General features: G+C 37.3%; 1 protein-coding gene across 41 annotated transcripts in view; it reads left to right on the top strand.

Moving 5' to 3' along the window:
• The window catches only part of Nrxn1 (neurexin 1), a 1,073,594-nt gene that overhangs the window by 1,005,240 nt on the left and 50,591 nt on the right, over nucleotides 1–17,763 (top strand). The window contains exon 1 of one of the 41 annotated variants that reach the window (XM_029470987.1): nucleotides 13,010–13,330. The exons of 39 other annotated variants lie outside the window; for them this stretch is intronic. In XM_029470987.1, coding sequence (XP_029326847.1) covers nucleotides 13,298–13,330 — 33 coding nt within the window. In that variant the 5' untranslated portion in view covers nucleotides 13,010–13,297. Of the gene's footprint in view, nucleotides 1–13,009; nucleotides 13,331–17,763 lie in introns of those variants that run through there. One more of the 41 variants, XM_021149705.2, reaches the window with a different exon arrangement.

Raw genomic sequence — 17,763 nt, 5'->3', positions numbered from 1 at the left:
CACACACACACACACACACACACACACACACACAGAGCTTCAATTTACTTTGACCTCTGCTTTTCTTGTGCTCCTCACTCTCTCTCTCTGGCTCTCATTCTCTCACCCTCTTTATCACATGCAAGAACTTTCATGTTTGTGATGGGGACATCTTATAATCCACGATAATCTCCCCAGGATCTTTTATTTTGTTACAAATGGATAATCTTTCCTGGATAAATTAATAAATGCTAAAATTTTACAGATTAATACAGACACACCTTCAGATATGAATAATTTAACCTAGTACACTCCAAATCCTGAGTCTATCTTTGTATTCCGAAGTGACTTTTATTTCAGGTGAAATGAATAGTTTGTTGGCACACCCTGTTTTGTTTTGTTTTTTGTCTTTTTGTTTATTTTTTTTTCTTTTCCAGGCTTTGTCAAGCAATTTCTTTCAAAGTTCTTCCACATTTTCTATATGTCCAGGAATTTTAAATCTTTCCAGATACAATCAATGATTTCTATTTCCATTAGCTCTCTGAGATGATTTTCCTTGTTCCTAAGGGGTCATCTCTTCTGCCTTTAAAACATCACCCATCTTTGCTTCTTACGACTTTTACAGATAAATTCAATGTAAAGCAGGAAAGAGTACATCTTCATAGCTAGACCTTGAAGTTCCCCAGGCCGCAGTCTGCACTTCGTTCTTTGCTGTGTGTCCTCCTCACCCTGACCTGACTGCCATCGTGCACAGATTAAAAACTTCTTGAAATGATATTGAATTCTTAGGATATAGATCATTGTTTTTCTGTTACCTAGACGTAGTCTGGAAATTTACATGAAGACCAGGAGATACTACTACCTTTTAAAACATGGTTATATTTTAAAGATTTTCATGTTCTCTCAGAAGACATATTTAAGACTTCAAATAGGAAATAAACTTTCAGCACCCCTACAATTACCCATGACAATGTTATAAAAATGGAGAGTCAACTTTTCAAAATCAGGGATGCTATTTACCTTAACCATTCCTCCCACTTAGTTATTCTAACGCAGCTAATTGGCAGAAATTATAAGTTCCCTTTCTCTCATTTTTATTCTCTGGAGAGATGTTACAATTGGGTTTCATGTCTTAACTCTGGCGGTTTGACAGCTGTTACCACCCTCTTCAATCACCGTGGAAAATGCGGTGCCTTACCTCGAAGAAATCTAAAGGTGTGAAGAAGATTGGAAAGAGTGATCATTTTCTCTGCCTTCCTTGGGTGTTTTTGTTACCCAGAAGTGTTTCCATCAGTCCTCTGAGCTAAATGAAATTATGAGAACTATGCCCAAGCCTGTCGATATTTCATTTTCTCATTGCATCAAATGTGTGGCACTGGTGTGACAGAATCCTGTTTCTTACACGTCAGTGATTTCTCTGTGGTGCTATGAGCAAAGCAAAAGAAAACTTGATAATGTGTTTATTAACTTCTAGAAATTCTCTCTCACCCTTCACCTCGCACAAATCAGAGAGCGTGGTATTTCATCCTTATCGTGGCTGAATTGTTTTCAATGACAGTAAATAAACCGAATTGCCATAGCCAGGCTCCTTCGTGGCTGAGAGGTCACCTCTGACCCGAAGATGCCCAGACTCACACAATCTTTGCTTTTGTAAAGTCCTTCCCTTAAGTGTGATGAGCTTATAGGACTCCAAGTTACTATAGTTAAGCTGTGCCTATGTGATCTGTGAGATATTATGTTTTTCATCAGTCCTTAAGAGTATAGTTTAAAAATACTGCACCCTATAAAATCTAAGTGTATTCAAGCAATAGGTAGCTTTGGTTGCAATGGCACTTTACTAGGTACCGTGTTCTCTCTGGATTGATTAACATTAAAAGTGTTCCTTTATTGGTTTCCAAGGACACATACAAACTAAGCCGTCTAAAGAGACTACTTTCGACTTTTTATCGTTGCTATGACTTGAAGCATAGCAAGAAAGAATGAGAGACATAAAAAAAGGAAAACAGAAGCAAGCAAATAAATAAGGTCAGACAAGATCCTACTCATTGTGCGAAGCTGGTTCTCTCTACAATAAATAATACTTTGAAGTGCTAGTTTCTATCATAACATAATGTGGCAAAGTTGCCGCATGGAAAAGGAAACCCAAAATCCAGTTAGGCTGCTGATAATGAGCTGCCCCCACAGTGTGCTTCAGTAGTGATTCCTGAAATCTCCTGATTTTAGGAAGACTCCTGTCTGCCTGAAAGTTTTTGAGATAAGATTTCAACCCATTTTGGCCAATCCAAGAAGTTCACTTGCTAGGCCTTAGGGACCAAATTGTTTAGGTTTTATAGGAAACTCCAAAATTCTTCCAAAGGGAACGTTCCATTTTATTCTAGGACTAGCAAGAAATAAGAACTTTGTTCCACATGATTGTCAACATTTGTTCTTTCAGTGTTCTATATTAACTATTCTGATGTGCATGTGGTAATATCCTTTTGTTCTTTTTTTCTTTTTTTTTTTTTCGAAACAGGGTTTCTCTGTATAGTCCTGGCTGTCCTGGAACTCACTTTGTAGACCAGGCTGGTCTCGAACTCAGAAATCCACCTGTCTCTGCCTCCTCCTTTTGTTCTTTATAGTTAATTTCACTAATGACATGGTATGAAACACCTTCTCCGCAGACACTATTGCATATGCCAGCAAGATTTTGCTGAAAGTACCCTGATATAGATAGCTGTCTCTTGTGAGGCTATGCCAGTGCCTGGCAAATACAGAAGTGGATGCTCACAGTCATCTATTGGATGGAACACAGGGCCTCCAAATGGAGGAGCTAGAGAAAGTACCCAAGGAGTTGAAGGGGTCTGCAACCCTATAGGTGGAACAACAATATCAACTAACCAGTGCCCCCAGAGCTCGTGTCTCTAGCTGCATATGTAGCAGAAGATGACCTAGTTGGCCATCATTGGGAAAAGAGGCCCCTTGATCTTGCAAACTTTATATGCCCCAATACAGGGGAACGCCAGGGCCAAGAAGTGGGAGTGGGTGGGTAGAGGAGCAGGGCAGGAGGAGGGTAGAGGGGACTTTTGGGATAGCATTTGAAATGTAAATGAAGAAAACATCTAATAAAAAATTGAAAAAACACCTTTTCAAATGTTTAATTGCATTCATCTGTCATTAGTGTAGTGTTTTATCTCTGACCTATTATTTGAGTATTACTTTTTTATCATTGAGTTTCAAGAATCTTCTGCATATTTTGTCATATGTGTTGTTTACAAATATATTAATCTGAGGAACATTTCACTCTGTTGACCATGTAACTCATAAGCAAAAGTTGCATTATGTCTTGTGTTTGAATAAGCCTGACTTATGTGTGTGTGTGTGTGTGTGTGTGTGTGTGTGTGTGTGTGTGTGTGTGTCTTAGTTCTATAAATCCAAGTTTGTTAGGATGGGTCATAGTGTGAACTATGAGATAGTCTCCTGGGTCCTGGTCATCATTCTCAGGTCAAACGCAAACCATCAAGAATATTATTAGTAGCCATCTTTACACTTTGGCTATCTTACCAGTCCTAATTATCCTTTTAAATTGTCCACAATATGATAACAGAATTTTTTATTCTTTTTTGTTGTTGTTGTTGTTGTAGTTTCTAGAATATAATGCATCACTGTACAAATCAGGCATATATTCTTGGGTCACACATCTGAAATGTTTCTGTGTTGTTGCATTACATATTGATCTGCCTCAATCAGATATGAGGTATGTTCGAGGTGATGTACTGACAATAGTGGTTTAGCTTTTAAAGTGGGTGAGTAAGCTTTGGAATTTTGTTTTGAATATTAAATAGCATAGACTCAAGTTCATTCTGTGATAACATAATTCTCACTCGTACCTCCAAAGGCTTTCCTCTGTGAAAGGGTGATAAGTGAGCAAGCCAGATGAGATTGTGCCTGGTAGTGGCTCATGTTTGAGAACTCCATTTACCTTGCATGTGAAGCTGTGTATATAGAATTTATAGAAGCTGGTATGTTCAGTGCATATTAATGACTTTCTGTTGATCTCACCAGAGTACACATACAAATGATAAGCAAAACAAACCCTATCATTTTCTGACAAAGTTCAGTATATCACAATACAAAGTGTAGTGCCTTTCATAGACTGTATAAATGTACCCATAAATTAAATAAGAAATAAGAAAAAGTCTAAGAAAGATATCCACTAAGCAAAATCTTTTAGCCTTCATTGAAATTAAAATTTAATTCCTTCAATAGGAATGAGCCATATCTAAAAAAATTATGTACACTAATAGAAAAACTGAAATGGTCTTTGCAGTCCCAAAAGATAACTTCCTTTAATAAAAAATATTTTTAATAAAATATAATTATATCATTTTCTCTACTTTTCTCTCTCCAACATTTCTCCTGGACCTCCCACTTGATCCCTTAGGCATCATGGCCTGTTTTTACTTTTGTTTATTTTTTTTTCATACATATGGTGTGTGTGTGTGTGTCTGTGCATTTTTGCATATGTGTATCTGTGTGTCTGTATGTATGTGTTTTTTTTAGTACAATGTATTGGCCATTGAATGGGTATCAGCTTGTCTGCTGAATATTGTAATTTGTTTCATTTATACCTTACAGAGAAATATAAAAGGATGTTTGCCATCGTTCTCATTTTATATAGGCACAGACTGGAACTCTGAGAGGTTAATCCAATGAGCCCATCAAAGCTTTAGTATTAGATCTGGCGTCACTGATGTGTTCCCCCTAATACATTATATTTTTCTGGCCAAATGTTCTATGAATATGATTGGCAAAAAAAAATGACTCAAGTATTTCCTTTTAAAGAAGAGAAAGCAACACAGGTACAAAGTCACAAAATCAGAAATGAAAATCCATAAGTCCTTTTATTCTTTCAGATTTATTCTTGAGCTCAATACATAGCATAGGTATACAAGTCACCTTTCTCCAAAGTGTCACCCACTGCTGTATCCTATAATGTCTCATTCCTTCCTCCCTCCCTTTTTCTCTCCCTCTCTCCTCTCCTTCCCTCTGTGTTTGTGTATATGTATGTTTGAGTGTGAGAGAGAGAAAGAGAAAGAGAAATTTGTTGGAGTACTCTTTTGTACTTTACTTCCCATAATGGTCTGACAGTATTCCTGAGTGCCTGCTCTAAGAGCTGAGGTTCTGGAAGGCAGTGCCCTCCACCTGCCAGTGACTAAGGGTTTTCTGACAACTGTTTTTTCATGAAATATTCATGAGGGTTGCTCTGAAAACAATTTTAAAATTGCAACAATGAGATTTTTTTCATATTTGGATTATTCTTAACAGTCCTTCACCACTCAAACCCTCATTTCATTAATTAAAATTTTCAGTAAGAACTAATCATTATACTAGAATAGGGGATGGAATAGGATTGGGAATATGTAAAGTGTATGTGGATTTCCCTCTAGTATTCCCAAATCCTTGGCTTTTGGCTTCAGATTTCAAAGTTTAGTTATTGCATACTTGCTTTGTTTGAACTTCTTATGATTGCATAAGAACAAAATGAAATATTAGATGCACAGGGATATAACATGTGCGGATGATTCCTGATCCACTCTTATGTAATTCATCAGTAGGAGCGGCTTTTTATGATTTCCTTTTACCCGAGGCAGTGTCATGTACTGGCTGCGTTCTCCACGGGTTCTGTCTAATCTTGTTCACTAGTCCTAACATTAAATTCATAAAATTGGTTTTATTTTGGACTAAAAGGAGACTGTTCTGATTCCAGTGTACCGAAAAGTTCTTTCCAAAGACCTGATTCACAGCATGTCACAGAGTTTTTCCAACTAGACCCAAAATCAGAGCTGATAAAATATATTTTAGAAAATAGATACATGAAAAATATTTTTAAAGACCTATATCAATGGAAATGTTTTTAGAGTAAGATAGACTTTCATGATGTCAAGTAAGACAATGATTTTTCCCAAACATAGAGTCAGAAATTTGGACTTGAGATGTCTATTGTACATTGGTTCTTTCCATTTGCCAATAAGTGTAATTGAGAATCCAGAATTGGATCTCACTTTCCAAAGATGAGATGGAACAAGGCTCATTCCTGTTGTTTATAATTATCTACAAAGAAGAAAAAAGAAATACATAAGCTATAAGACATCAAGAATTATCTGATAAGTGCTACAAAGTACTGTGGGAACAGTGACTAACTGCCTAGAGACTTCACGAAGGATCTAAGAAAGAGTAGCATTTAAGCTCAGTACAATACAACGTGTGGGAGTGTACCAGAATTTTCTTAAATGGGAAAGGGCATCCCCAGATAGAAAAGACAACATGTTCACACAAGTGAGGACGTAGGAGAACTCAGCATCCTGGAGACAATGTGAAAATTAGAACAAGTCTTTTTGAAAAAGGGTTTTGCAGATTGTGTCAAGATCTGTACAAACAGATACATCTTCAGCATAGTAATCCCACTATGGGGTTTGGTCCTGAGAAACACAGAAAAAAAATCCTTTGTAGTGGCAGAAATACAAAATAAAAATTAGCTTATTTTCTAAAATATATGAAATAGCTGTGTAGATTGCAGTACAGTTCTATTGATCAAATTCTATTGCCAGGGGAATAGTAATGAGTGTTCTAAATGAAGTTTAATGCATATGTATGGTATTGTATATAAAATGTTATCCTATTAACTTATACAGCAAAGCTTTGTTATTGTGACTATTTTTTAAATTATCTATTTCAACATATAGATAAGATGAAAAACTCAAACAGCAAATTAAAACATCTGTAACTGTCATAAAATGTTTTGTCAAAGTGGTAAAACTGTGACTGATTTATTTTATCTAATGTAACTTGTTGTGGTCTTATTTGGTCACTTACTCAAGATGTGATTTTTTGAGTGGATGTAGGTTTATAGGTTGCAGAAGTCTGATAGAACCACTGTTAGAAGAGATAAAGGAACTGATCGTATACCAACCCCAGTTTTCAATTTTTAAAGAAATCATTTGAGAATCCATAAATGGCATCATTAAAGTAGTAATATTTTAGTAACTTCGTCTGTACAGTTGAGCACATTGAAAACTGGCCCAACTGATGTATGTCAGTTGTATGTCGGGGACATGAATACACCTCAGAATAAGGAACAAAACAAGCTACCCGAGAACCACCTGGAACATGTGTTAAGTATGCCGTTTTTAATCTCATCCTTAAAGTTATAATTTCAAGGTAAATTATAAGGTTTTACAGGTCATTGTGCCCTTCTTTCCATGGTTTATTAATGTGCCTGAATTAGATTTACAGTCTGTGTTCTTTTCTCCTTTCACACTTTCCCTTTTATTCTTTGTTTCCTTATTTCATTTATTTCTCCTGTATTTCTGATAAACTTAGCCACAGACTATAGCTTTAGTGATCGATGTTTTTCCCAATAAACCCTTAAAAATCCCTGGCCAGTGACTGTTTCTGGGGAAACAGCATCGTTCTACTCACTGTCTCACTACATCCTGAAAGGATCAGTTCCTTAACAACTTGTCATTCCAGCCTTGGGGTTTAGATCAAAGTGAACAATTAGTCATCCACATACAGAAGTAAGGAAACAGATAGGATGCCAGGTAGTTCAGAAATGTCAAACATGAGGCAACAAAGGACAGCATGAATGCTAAAGAGACAATGCCTCAAAACACACATTACCCTCTCACCGGAGCCTAGAAGCCACCTTGGATGCTCTCTGTATAAGGAAGTCTTGTTTCAGTCTATGAATAACTTTTGTGCACAAAACAGGCCAATGATTCCTTTCTGTGTGAACTTATTTTCAAACATCTGTGGAAGTTCTGATACCACAACAATCAGTGCTGAGTCCTGAAAGCCATCCTAAGAAAGCCTCTTTGTACCAATGAATTCCTAGTACCTTATAATGTCCCATCCTGGGAATCTACACGGGTCTGTTTTCTATTTGCAGCAATAATATAAGAAGCACTGCAGCCAAGATCACGTGTAGCTCACTACACATATATCTATAAAGGTCCTGTGTGCATGAATCCTTCCTTTTCCAGAATGCACCCAACTAAAGCAAACTGTACTTTCTAAAAACCAGTTCTGGGTAAGGATCATTCACTGGATGGCCGTACATTGTACACATTTATTTTCTATTCTCCTGTGAAATCTCCCAGACATCCACATTGTTGGATAGTGTCCCTACTACTTTTATTTTTCAATAATCTTAGGCACAGTAGAATTTTTGTGATAGAGCTGTAGAAATGCTTTAATGGATAAAGGCACTTTTTGCCAAGCCTGACAACCTGAGGTCAGTCACTGAAATCCACATGGAAGAAGGTGAGAATTGACTCCTGATTCCTGCAAGATATCCTCTGACCACTACATGCATGCTGTGAGACACCTACATACATATACCACATAACACACACACACACACACACACACACACACACACACACACACACATGTCTGAGTGTTTACAAAGGTTTTCAGAGGTTTTCTGAAGAATGGTGAGTCATGGTCGTAGGGTTCTTTCTTTTCTAACAGACAAGACTTAAGAGTAGTCTACTTCAGAAAGTCTCTATGGAAGTTTCTAGGAATTCAGATACTCAGGTTTCTTCACACTTCTTAAGAAACTTTGAAAATAACTATTCTAGAGCACAGAAGTTAGATCTAATCTGAAAATAATTTATATGTTACATATTTTCAAGACTGCAAATGTCACTTAATCACAGTAAGCCTCAATGCCTGATTATTTAAAAATAATATAGTAGTTGTTATGACATCAGTAAAAGTTATAAAGTCAGTCTTTATTATTATTTTTATTTTTGCAATTTTAATATAATTACATCATTTTTCCTTCCCTCCTTGCTCTCTATCAAATTCAAGGCCTTTCTTTTTATTAATTATTACTGCATACACATATGAGTATGTTATATATATTCCTAAACATAAAAACAGCCTCTTCAGTGTGTATTTATGAGCAAGGTTGACCTTGTATTTTTGCTTCTTAAATGTCCTAGGGCTGGGAGATGGCTCAGTCAGTAAAAATGCCTGCTGCTAAAGCATGAGACCCTGACTTTGAATCTCCAGCAAGCGTGTAAACACCCAGCATTGCAGCTTGTGCCTGCAGCCCCAGAACTGAAGACAAAAAGGAAGAGAGATCATCAGCCAGCCAGTGTAGTCAAAACATGCTCCATGTTCAGTCAGCCAAGCAACTCTGTTCCCAAATTGAAAGTGAAAATGATCAAGGAAGACATCCAGTGTCAATCTCTGGCCTCACATATGTATGTGTGCTCCCATACACATGCACATAAGCCACACGTACACACACACATAAAACATATTACCTAGAGAAATAATCAGTGTAAAAATAAAGTATAAAAGTCAAGAATAGAGAGGAAGGAAGCTTAAGTCTGAAGAATTTTACTCACTAAGGTGCCCCTAAAGCACACTTATAGATGTTAAGTTAGTAGGTAATAGGTTTAATGAGCATTTATTCATCAAACAAGCATTGCCCCTGTAAGGGAGGAAAGGAAGCCAAAACTAATATCTACTGTGATCTTCCCACCAGCTCTATTTTCCCATCTCATAAAAATGAAAAGGTTCCAAAATAATTGCCTCCATAATCTTGTCTCTCAACTGGAGTTTGCTTCCTGACATATGTCTTTTAAAAAGTCATCCATGCATCCCACTTCTCATTCATGATGACTGTAGTGTGTCAATTTACAATTAGAAAAATCTTCTCCAACTACTCATATTCTTCTAAAAAGAAAATAATTGGGAATTAGGCATAGCAGGGCATAATGGTAGTCCCTGAACTCAGAAAGCAGAAACAGGAAGACTTTAGCATTGGAAGCCAGCATGGGAGCACAGTGAGTTCCATGACCACCTGAGCTACAGATCTCCCCATACATCCCAAGCCCCGCCGAAGTAAAAATAAATAAATAAATAAATAAATAAATAAATAAATAAATAAATAAATAAAAATAAAAAGGAAAACAAGTGCTGAAACATATCATTTTGTGTTTCCTATCCTACAGATACTTATTTGAGTATTTGGGTGTTCTCTGTTCTCAAAAGCAGCAGTTTTCAGTGTCTTAGTTTTTTATGTGTCGGTGGATGGGGATTTGTGGATGGCGAGGGCAGATGGAGGGCTTGCCCTATATCTTACTTGACATCAGTTTCTCTATGTCCTCTAAATAGCACTCTGATTAATAGTTGTTAGCTTTTAAAATTATTTATAACTACACCCTGTATTTATTGGGATTAGAACATGTCATGAAACATGTGTGGAGCTCAGAGAACAACTTGGAAGACTCCATTTTCCAACATGTGGGTCATCAGGCTCAGTAGCAAGTGCCTTTATCTACAGATCAATGTGGCATGTATGTGCATGATTCTGTGTCTGTTTAAATGATCATGAAACTTACCAACATTGTTTTATCCATACCCTGAGATGTTTAAAATGCCACTAGCATATAATTTAGATATTCAAACTATTCAAACGTTGAAAGACAATTTGATATGTACAAGAAGGGGCTTAACTATTTGAACTACAGGAGCTGAGGGAGTTATGGAAATCTGCCATTTTGAAAAGAATTCTGAAAAGCCTTTTTGCCCTGACCTTGTCATGATACCCACAGGACTTGAGCTTCCCTTTACAACTGTTATCCTTTTAGCATTCTATTCTCAGAAAAGGAGGTGGCAGGAAGACAGAAGGAGACACCTATAGACTTTATTCCTACAACTTGTTCCTATGATCAAGAGCTCTAATGTGACTTGAAGGTACTGTCATTACCAAATAGCTCTGTAAGTGAGACCTACTTTACTGATCATGATCACTCAGGCTGTAACACCCTCCTGCACTGACTGTGACCATGTCAGACTTTAACACCCCATTGTGTTAACTATGACCATTTCAGGTTGTAATATCCTGCAGCAGTAACCACAACCGTTCCAGGTTGTAACACATTGCTGCACTGACCCTGATCATTTCAGGCTCTAATACTCTGCCGCAGTGGCCGTGATCACTTCAGGCTGTAGCGCCCTGTTGCATTAACTGTGACCATTCCAGACTCTAACACCCTGCTGCACTGACTGTGACCATTTCAGGTTTTAACAGCCCTACTACAGACCATGACCATTTCAGGCTGTATTGTCCTGTAGCACTAACTATGACCATTTCAGCTGTAACACCCCACTACATGGACCATATCAGGCTGTAATGCCCTGCTGCAATGATCATGGCCACTTTAGGCTTGACAAAGAACAGGAATTGATATGACATGCATGGAAGCGAAACAAGAATTAACCTGAAGCTGGTCTTGAGAAATCAGTTTTCTGGAATCTTGTGTGTGGATTCAAAGATTCTGTGGGGTGTAAGGATAAGAACTACAAGCATTATTGTTTTCTTCAGAATGGAATGTTACCTTGTCTTTCAAGCAATAGTAATATCTTCAATTGCAATTCAAGGTTATCTCTGCTTCTTGATGCTGGTTGCATCCAGCTAGAAGCTAAGATTAAACTGGTTAACTTAATGTTCTGGGTGAACAGACAAAACACTTATTTTACATCCTTGGCATTTCTATCTATGAGAATCAGAGATGCTTTCAGTTAACTGCCATTATATTTCATGGCTGTTAGTCCATGTACTTCCATTTAGATCTGGAGATGAAAAGTTAGAATTGAAGTGGGCTGTGAAGCCCTTCAGACTGTCAGAACTGTATCTAACAGATGCCTCCCCCTGCATGCCTGCCCCTTTCCTTTGCATAAAATAAGAGCCACATTACTCCTTCCTCTCTCTCCTTTTCCATCAATATTTTCTCTCAAAATATCTACAAGTCATGTTTCTGGAAACTTAAGTGAACACAGGTTGTCATTATTTTATTTAGGTCATTATCTTTAAATTACAAAATAAATAATATATACAGTTGATGGAAGTGTGAAGAATGGAACCTGATGAAACTATATCTCATTTTCCATTTTAATTCAGTCTCCTTTCTGAGATAAACCTCTTTTATCTGATATTTTATGTCTTTGTGAAAATATGCCTGTATACCGTGTGTGTGTGTGTGTGTGTGTGTGTGTGTGTGTGAGTGTGTGAGCAGGGTGTGTGCCTAGATTTTACATTTTGAGTCTTCTATTTCAAATGCCAACATATCTTAGGAATATATTCATCCAAGCATAAATGAATTTATAAAGTTATATTTTTACAGATTTGCAGAGTAGTGTTGTTCTTGTGAGTTTGGTTCATCATGAATCTCTCCTCTTAGTTCACCATCAGAACGTACAAATAGTTAACTATGACCTGTGTGTGTGTGTGTGTGTGTGTGTGTGTGTGTGTGTGTGTGTGTGCTGTATTCCTATTTCTGCATGGTAGCAGATGTTACTAGGCATAGATTTCCATATGGTATTCCAGGTGTGCCGTCTTTATTTACCGTAGAATTATTTTTAAATTTCAGCAAGAAAGCGAATAATAATAGAAACAACACACAGTTCCATTTGATTGCTGGCGAGCATGTTTGTTTTTTAAGATTTGGAAAGCAAGATGAGTGCTGCCTGCTTGTTTGTTTTTATTTTTAATGATCAATCAAATGGTGTGTTTATTAGTACTTCGTCTTTAAAAGGGAAGAGTTCTAATTGGCAAAAAGCACAATGTATTTCTTCATGTTGCATAATTTCTCTCACAAAAATCACCCTGTAAAAACACTGAATAATAAACATAACTGTGTCTGTGTGTTGGGGGAAAACATTCATTGACTTGGAAATAAAATTATAATTGTAATTTTAAAGCTTTGGGGAGATTCTTGTATAAAGTGTACATGATAATAGTCGCAATTTTAGGCGTCTAATTTAGTATTAAGCAAAAACAAGATAGTGATCTAAAAGAAATCATGTAGGAGTTAGGGAATGAGATGTTGACAGGAAAAGCCCCTGCCCGTGTGAGAACATGGCTTAAAGGCAGCCTGCACCCCTTGAATGCCTAAGCAAATTCAGCAGCAGTGACTGCCTGGACTTTTTGAGCCGAGCGCCAGCGCGGACTGGGCTGTGTACCAACAGCCTCGTCAACTGCAGACGGAACTGCAGCATCCCTTCCTGCAGTAGCGCGCCAGCCATTGGCTCCTCTGTGACACGTGACCGATAGAGGCTTTTCTGTGTCTTTTCTCGCCCATCTGTGTGCAGGGCACTGATAGGCCAGTCTGATGCGCAGGCAGTTTATCATCTTGATCTCCCACTGAGTCAGGGAGCTCTCCTGTCACCAGTATTGATTTCAGAGGATGGACTAAATTTCCTAGGATTTCCATTAAGAATTAAGAAAAAAGCTCTAAGCACGCAGGGTAGCCAGACAGACATGGATATGAGATGGCACTGTGAAAACTCGCAGGTAGCTTCTTCTCTCACAGCCGCTAAGCACAGCTTAGTTCTGCAGCATGCAGGGTTTAAGATAACAGAAGCTTAAAATCAATAAGAATGGAAATACGAACAGACTCATTCGGATGAACTGATTTTGAGATTTATATGAAAATATTATCTTTGGAGATTGCATGTCAAATTTATGCACGCTGAATATGAACTGTAAAGAGATTTTAAATTTGGAGACGTCCTTAAACCCTGAGCATGGTTGCTTTTAGTTTTGTCTGCTGCTTTTCCGTGAGCTTCAGAGGTTTTGTTGCTTTTTTTTTTTTCCAGCATGCTTGTGGCAAAAACAACCAAAACTTGTGTGTGTGTGTGTGTGTGTGTGTGTGTGTGTGTGTGTGTAGGTGTGTGTGTGAACATGGGTCAAGTAAAAGCATGAATAAACGCTGCTTTCAATACTTACCAGACTGCTTTATTACTGTTAATGATCTGGTAAAAATGTTGCTTAAATATGCTTGTATTCCGGCCGTGCATGCTTTTGGGGCACAATGAGATTTTTTTTATTGAGAATTAACAAGGTGTTGTGTCTGAATTGTTCTCATGTTGGGTAACAGAGAATGTATTAGTGATCAGTGTTTAAACTTAACTACTGTAAATATTTCCTGATGATAGGATTTGAGTAACATATCACTTCTGCTTACTTAAAAATATGTGTTGGGTAATGAAAGTGTTGATATTTCTGAAATACTAACTTGGATTATTTTAAAGATAACAAGATTTCAATCTCTAGGAATGCTTCCTAGATGAGAGAACTAAAATGGTTTTAAAACATAAATTATCAAGTGATAAGCTTCTAAAAATTGATCTTTTTGTATAGAAGAGATTTTGTGTACCATTTGTGTGTGTGTTTGTGTGCGCGTGTGTGTGCATGTGTGTGTGTAGTCCATGTGTGTGAGTGACTGCATGTGTGTATGCAGTGTGTGTGTGGTATGTTTATGGGGAGGGGGTAAATTCCCTGAGGAATTATTTGATATTCTTTTAGCTCATCCTTATTCTTGTGAGGAGCAAAAATGCCTTGGCATTCAAGCATTCCCTAGACCCATGGGAATCAAAGCCAGCTGAAGTAAGAGATGTCCAGATGGGACTGGCATGCTTGGCAGGGAGTGGAGACAATGGGTGGGGGTGGAGCAGATGGAAGACAGAAGGACTGCATATTAGCGAAGGGCTGGGGGTGGGGTGGGGAAGAAGGCTATTTGCTTCCTAGAGAAGAAAGCCCAGTCTCTCTTTCCATGGGAACTTCTGATTGCAGCTTCTTTTCATTATGAGACAGGATATAATTTCTGTGGTGACAGATATTTAAAATTCAGTAGCCTCTGCAGCTTAGGTTAGGGGAGAGAAAAAAATCCATGAACAAGTTGCTTTATCAGATTATAAACCGATTCTCGCTTGCGTGTTTTGTTGTTGTTATGATCTTTGTGTCTTTACTATGTTTAAAAAAATAGGGGAAAACTTAAAATCAAGCTTATACATTTTGAGCTGGTGGCATTCTAAAGGAAATATGGACATGATTAAGCTTTTATCCCAGATCTTTAGTAAAACATCCATAGTGTTGCCAAAATGCTGTGTATTAAGAGGTAGTGCTGAAAATGTTGACAGTCTCTGAAAACTAGCCACCATTGCTTATTTCTAATGTCTACATAGCTCAAGCATCTAGAACCACATCTGGAGAGTTTATTTAGGTCGTTGTTGTTTATGATGTAGCCTGAGGATTTCAATAGTCAGTTCTAACTCTGAAATGAAATAAATCTCTTAGCAACCTCCATCTAGCTTTCTGTCACTCTTGGTTACACAGCTTTTCTCAAAAGTGTCACAGGATTAGAGCAGGATAAAAATCAACTTATTATTATTAACAAATTTTTATTACGATTTGTAAAATCTCTAATTTTAATAACCCTTATAGTTATTTTTCTTGAATCCCGGTAATATCCCTAATCCCAAGTACAAATGAATTTGATTAAAATCATATACAAAAAACACAAATCAAAATATTTAAAAACACATCTTTTTGTCCTTAGTCCTTTACAGAATCCTAGCTTATGGTTTAGGTGGAACTCCTTGCAAATAAGATTTCCGTTTTCCAGGAAGTCTTAGCATGTTGCCAGTGTCTTTGGATTTACTTTTGGAACCTTGGCTTTACCAAGGAAACATTAAATGAGCCACATTATAGGGCTTTTTAGCTTTGGTATGTTGAACTGTGTTGAAGATAATGTACTTAGATCACTAAAGTATTTTTTCAGAAGCTGAAGAAGAAAGGTGTTTTCTTATCATGCATTCTTCTTTTTTACTTTATGTCCTGTCCTTAGAAATTAAAGGTCTAACATTCCTAGAAGGGAATAAAAGTCTGTATATAGAAAGTAGAACAGAGATTTCTATTTTGGCAGCCTGACTGCTGTTCATTAAACAAAATGACCCAGTGATAAAGGGTGAAATTTCTATTGAGTATACAATCAAAGTTATTCAATAGGCTATAAGCAAAGAGGAATAGAATTTCAATTTGTATCAAATGTATCGGTACAAACAAATTTCCAAGCACATGGAAGGAAATGGAAGGATTGGAAGTTTGAGGTTTGCCGAGGTTTCAAGACCAGTCAGGAATACAGAGTAAGAACCTCTCTTAAAGTCAACCAATCAACTAACTAATAATTAATCAATTAAAAATAAAAAGCTTTAAAGTCATATTTAGAAACTGATTCCAATTGCATTTGGATTTATCTGCCAAGCAAATTTCTTATTGAGACATTAACCAGGAAAATGCTTGCATAGTACAAATCCTTAGAGGCAAAACATTAGATACTAAAGATATCTGAGGCAGGGATGCTGATATGCTAATGTCTATGTTCAGTTCCATATGCCCCTTTAATTTATGAAGTGGGCTCATCCCACAGCATCTTCTTACATTTACAAACTGCAAGTGCAATCAAGTCTATGATAGCTACTGACTCTGTGGGAAATGCTCTTGTAACATACTTTTTAGTTTTCAATAGGAAATAGAACCATATAGCCAAGTACTATAGGCCTTTGTCTATGCAAATTGTTAAATATTTTTGAGAAATAGGTATATGTTCCACCATTGAGCAAATGACTCATTTGAACCAAGATCTTCTGTTTTAGATTTATTTATTTTATATTATATATGCATATGTTTTACCTACATGTAAACATATATACCATATGTCTTCCTGGTGCCCATGGAGGGAATTAGATTCCTGGAACTGGGGTTGCAAGTAGTTGTGAGCCAGCATGTAGGATCTGGCAATTGAGTCCTGGTCTAAACTGCTGAACCATTTCTCTAGTCCAGAAATAATATTCTGTGTTATACAAAAAGTATTATACTCTATCGCTGTACTGCCCTGAAATACTCAATATCATCCAGATCCATGTTCTTAATTTTTGGTGTTATTTGCATTGGCATAGCCCATAGATGAGCAGGGTACGGACTGCTGAACTATAACCAGACCAAGTGACCTATATTTATTATTCTGTCTTCTCTCTCACCTCCCTCCATCTTTGCTTGTAGTGTTTACTCCACTGGAGCTTTACCTATGATTCATGGGCTTGGGTGCTTTCTGATCAGAGAGTGTGCTACTTACCCCAGGATGCAAGACAATCAGTTTCAGAAAGCACAGTGGGTGTTAACTTAGCAATGTTACTTGAAACTATACTCTTGTTATATAATTATCCTTTGAATTTCTTTGATCTCTGGTAATGTTGACAATGTTCACCCTAGACTTGTTCTCAACCTTCCTAGCTCTGCCTTTAACTACAGTTCCTCGTGTTGTGTCGACCCACCACCATAAAATTATTTTATTACTACCTCATAACTGTAATTTTGCTACTGCTATGAATCATAATGCAAGGATTTTATATACATGATACCGTACGTGTGTGTGTGTGTGTGTGTGTGTGTGTGTTTGTGTGTGTGTGTCTGTGTCTGTGTCTGTGTGTGTCTGTGTGTCTGTGTGTCTGTGTTTGTAAGGTTCATTTAACTACTCAAGTGGTTGCAACCTACAGGTTGAGAACAGATATCCTAAACAATTCATTGCCCTTTCTGTTGTCCCATTTACTTTTATGTAACAGCTGATATTTGATTCCTTGAAGGCCTCTCTTCTTCTGTAGTTACTCTGACATGCACAATGGACCTAGGCTAAGTCACTCCTAAGTAAGCCTCCCCTGGAGCAGGCTAACAACTCCTGCTACTTAAAATAATTGGAGAAAATGACAAACAGTTAATAATTCCATGGATGTCTCGAGCTTTTTTAGCTGGTTAAGTGCAGGATGAGTCCAAACAAGTGGCCACTGTGCAGAGAAGGGAGTCTATGACATGTTCCTTACCACACTCTATGACATATTCCTACCACACTCTATGAGATATTCCTACCACACTCTATGACATATTCCCTA

This window comes from Mus caroli, chromosome 17, assembly GCF_900094665.2.
Source record: "Mus caroli chromosome 17, CAROLI_EIJ_v1.1, whole genome shotgun sequence".
In the NCBI taxonomy this organism is placed as follows: domain Eukaryota; kingdom Metazoa; phylum Chordata; class Mammalia; order Rodentia; family Muridae; genus Mus; species Mus caroli.
The sequence above is the reverse complement of the archived record's forward strand: the minus strand, read 5'-3'. Positions and strand labels throughout refer to the sequence as shown.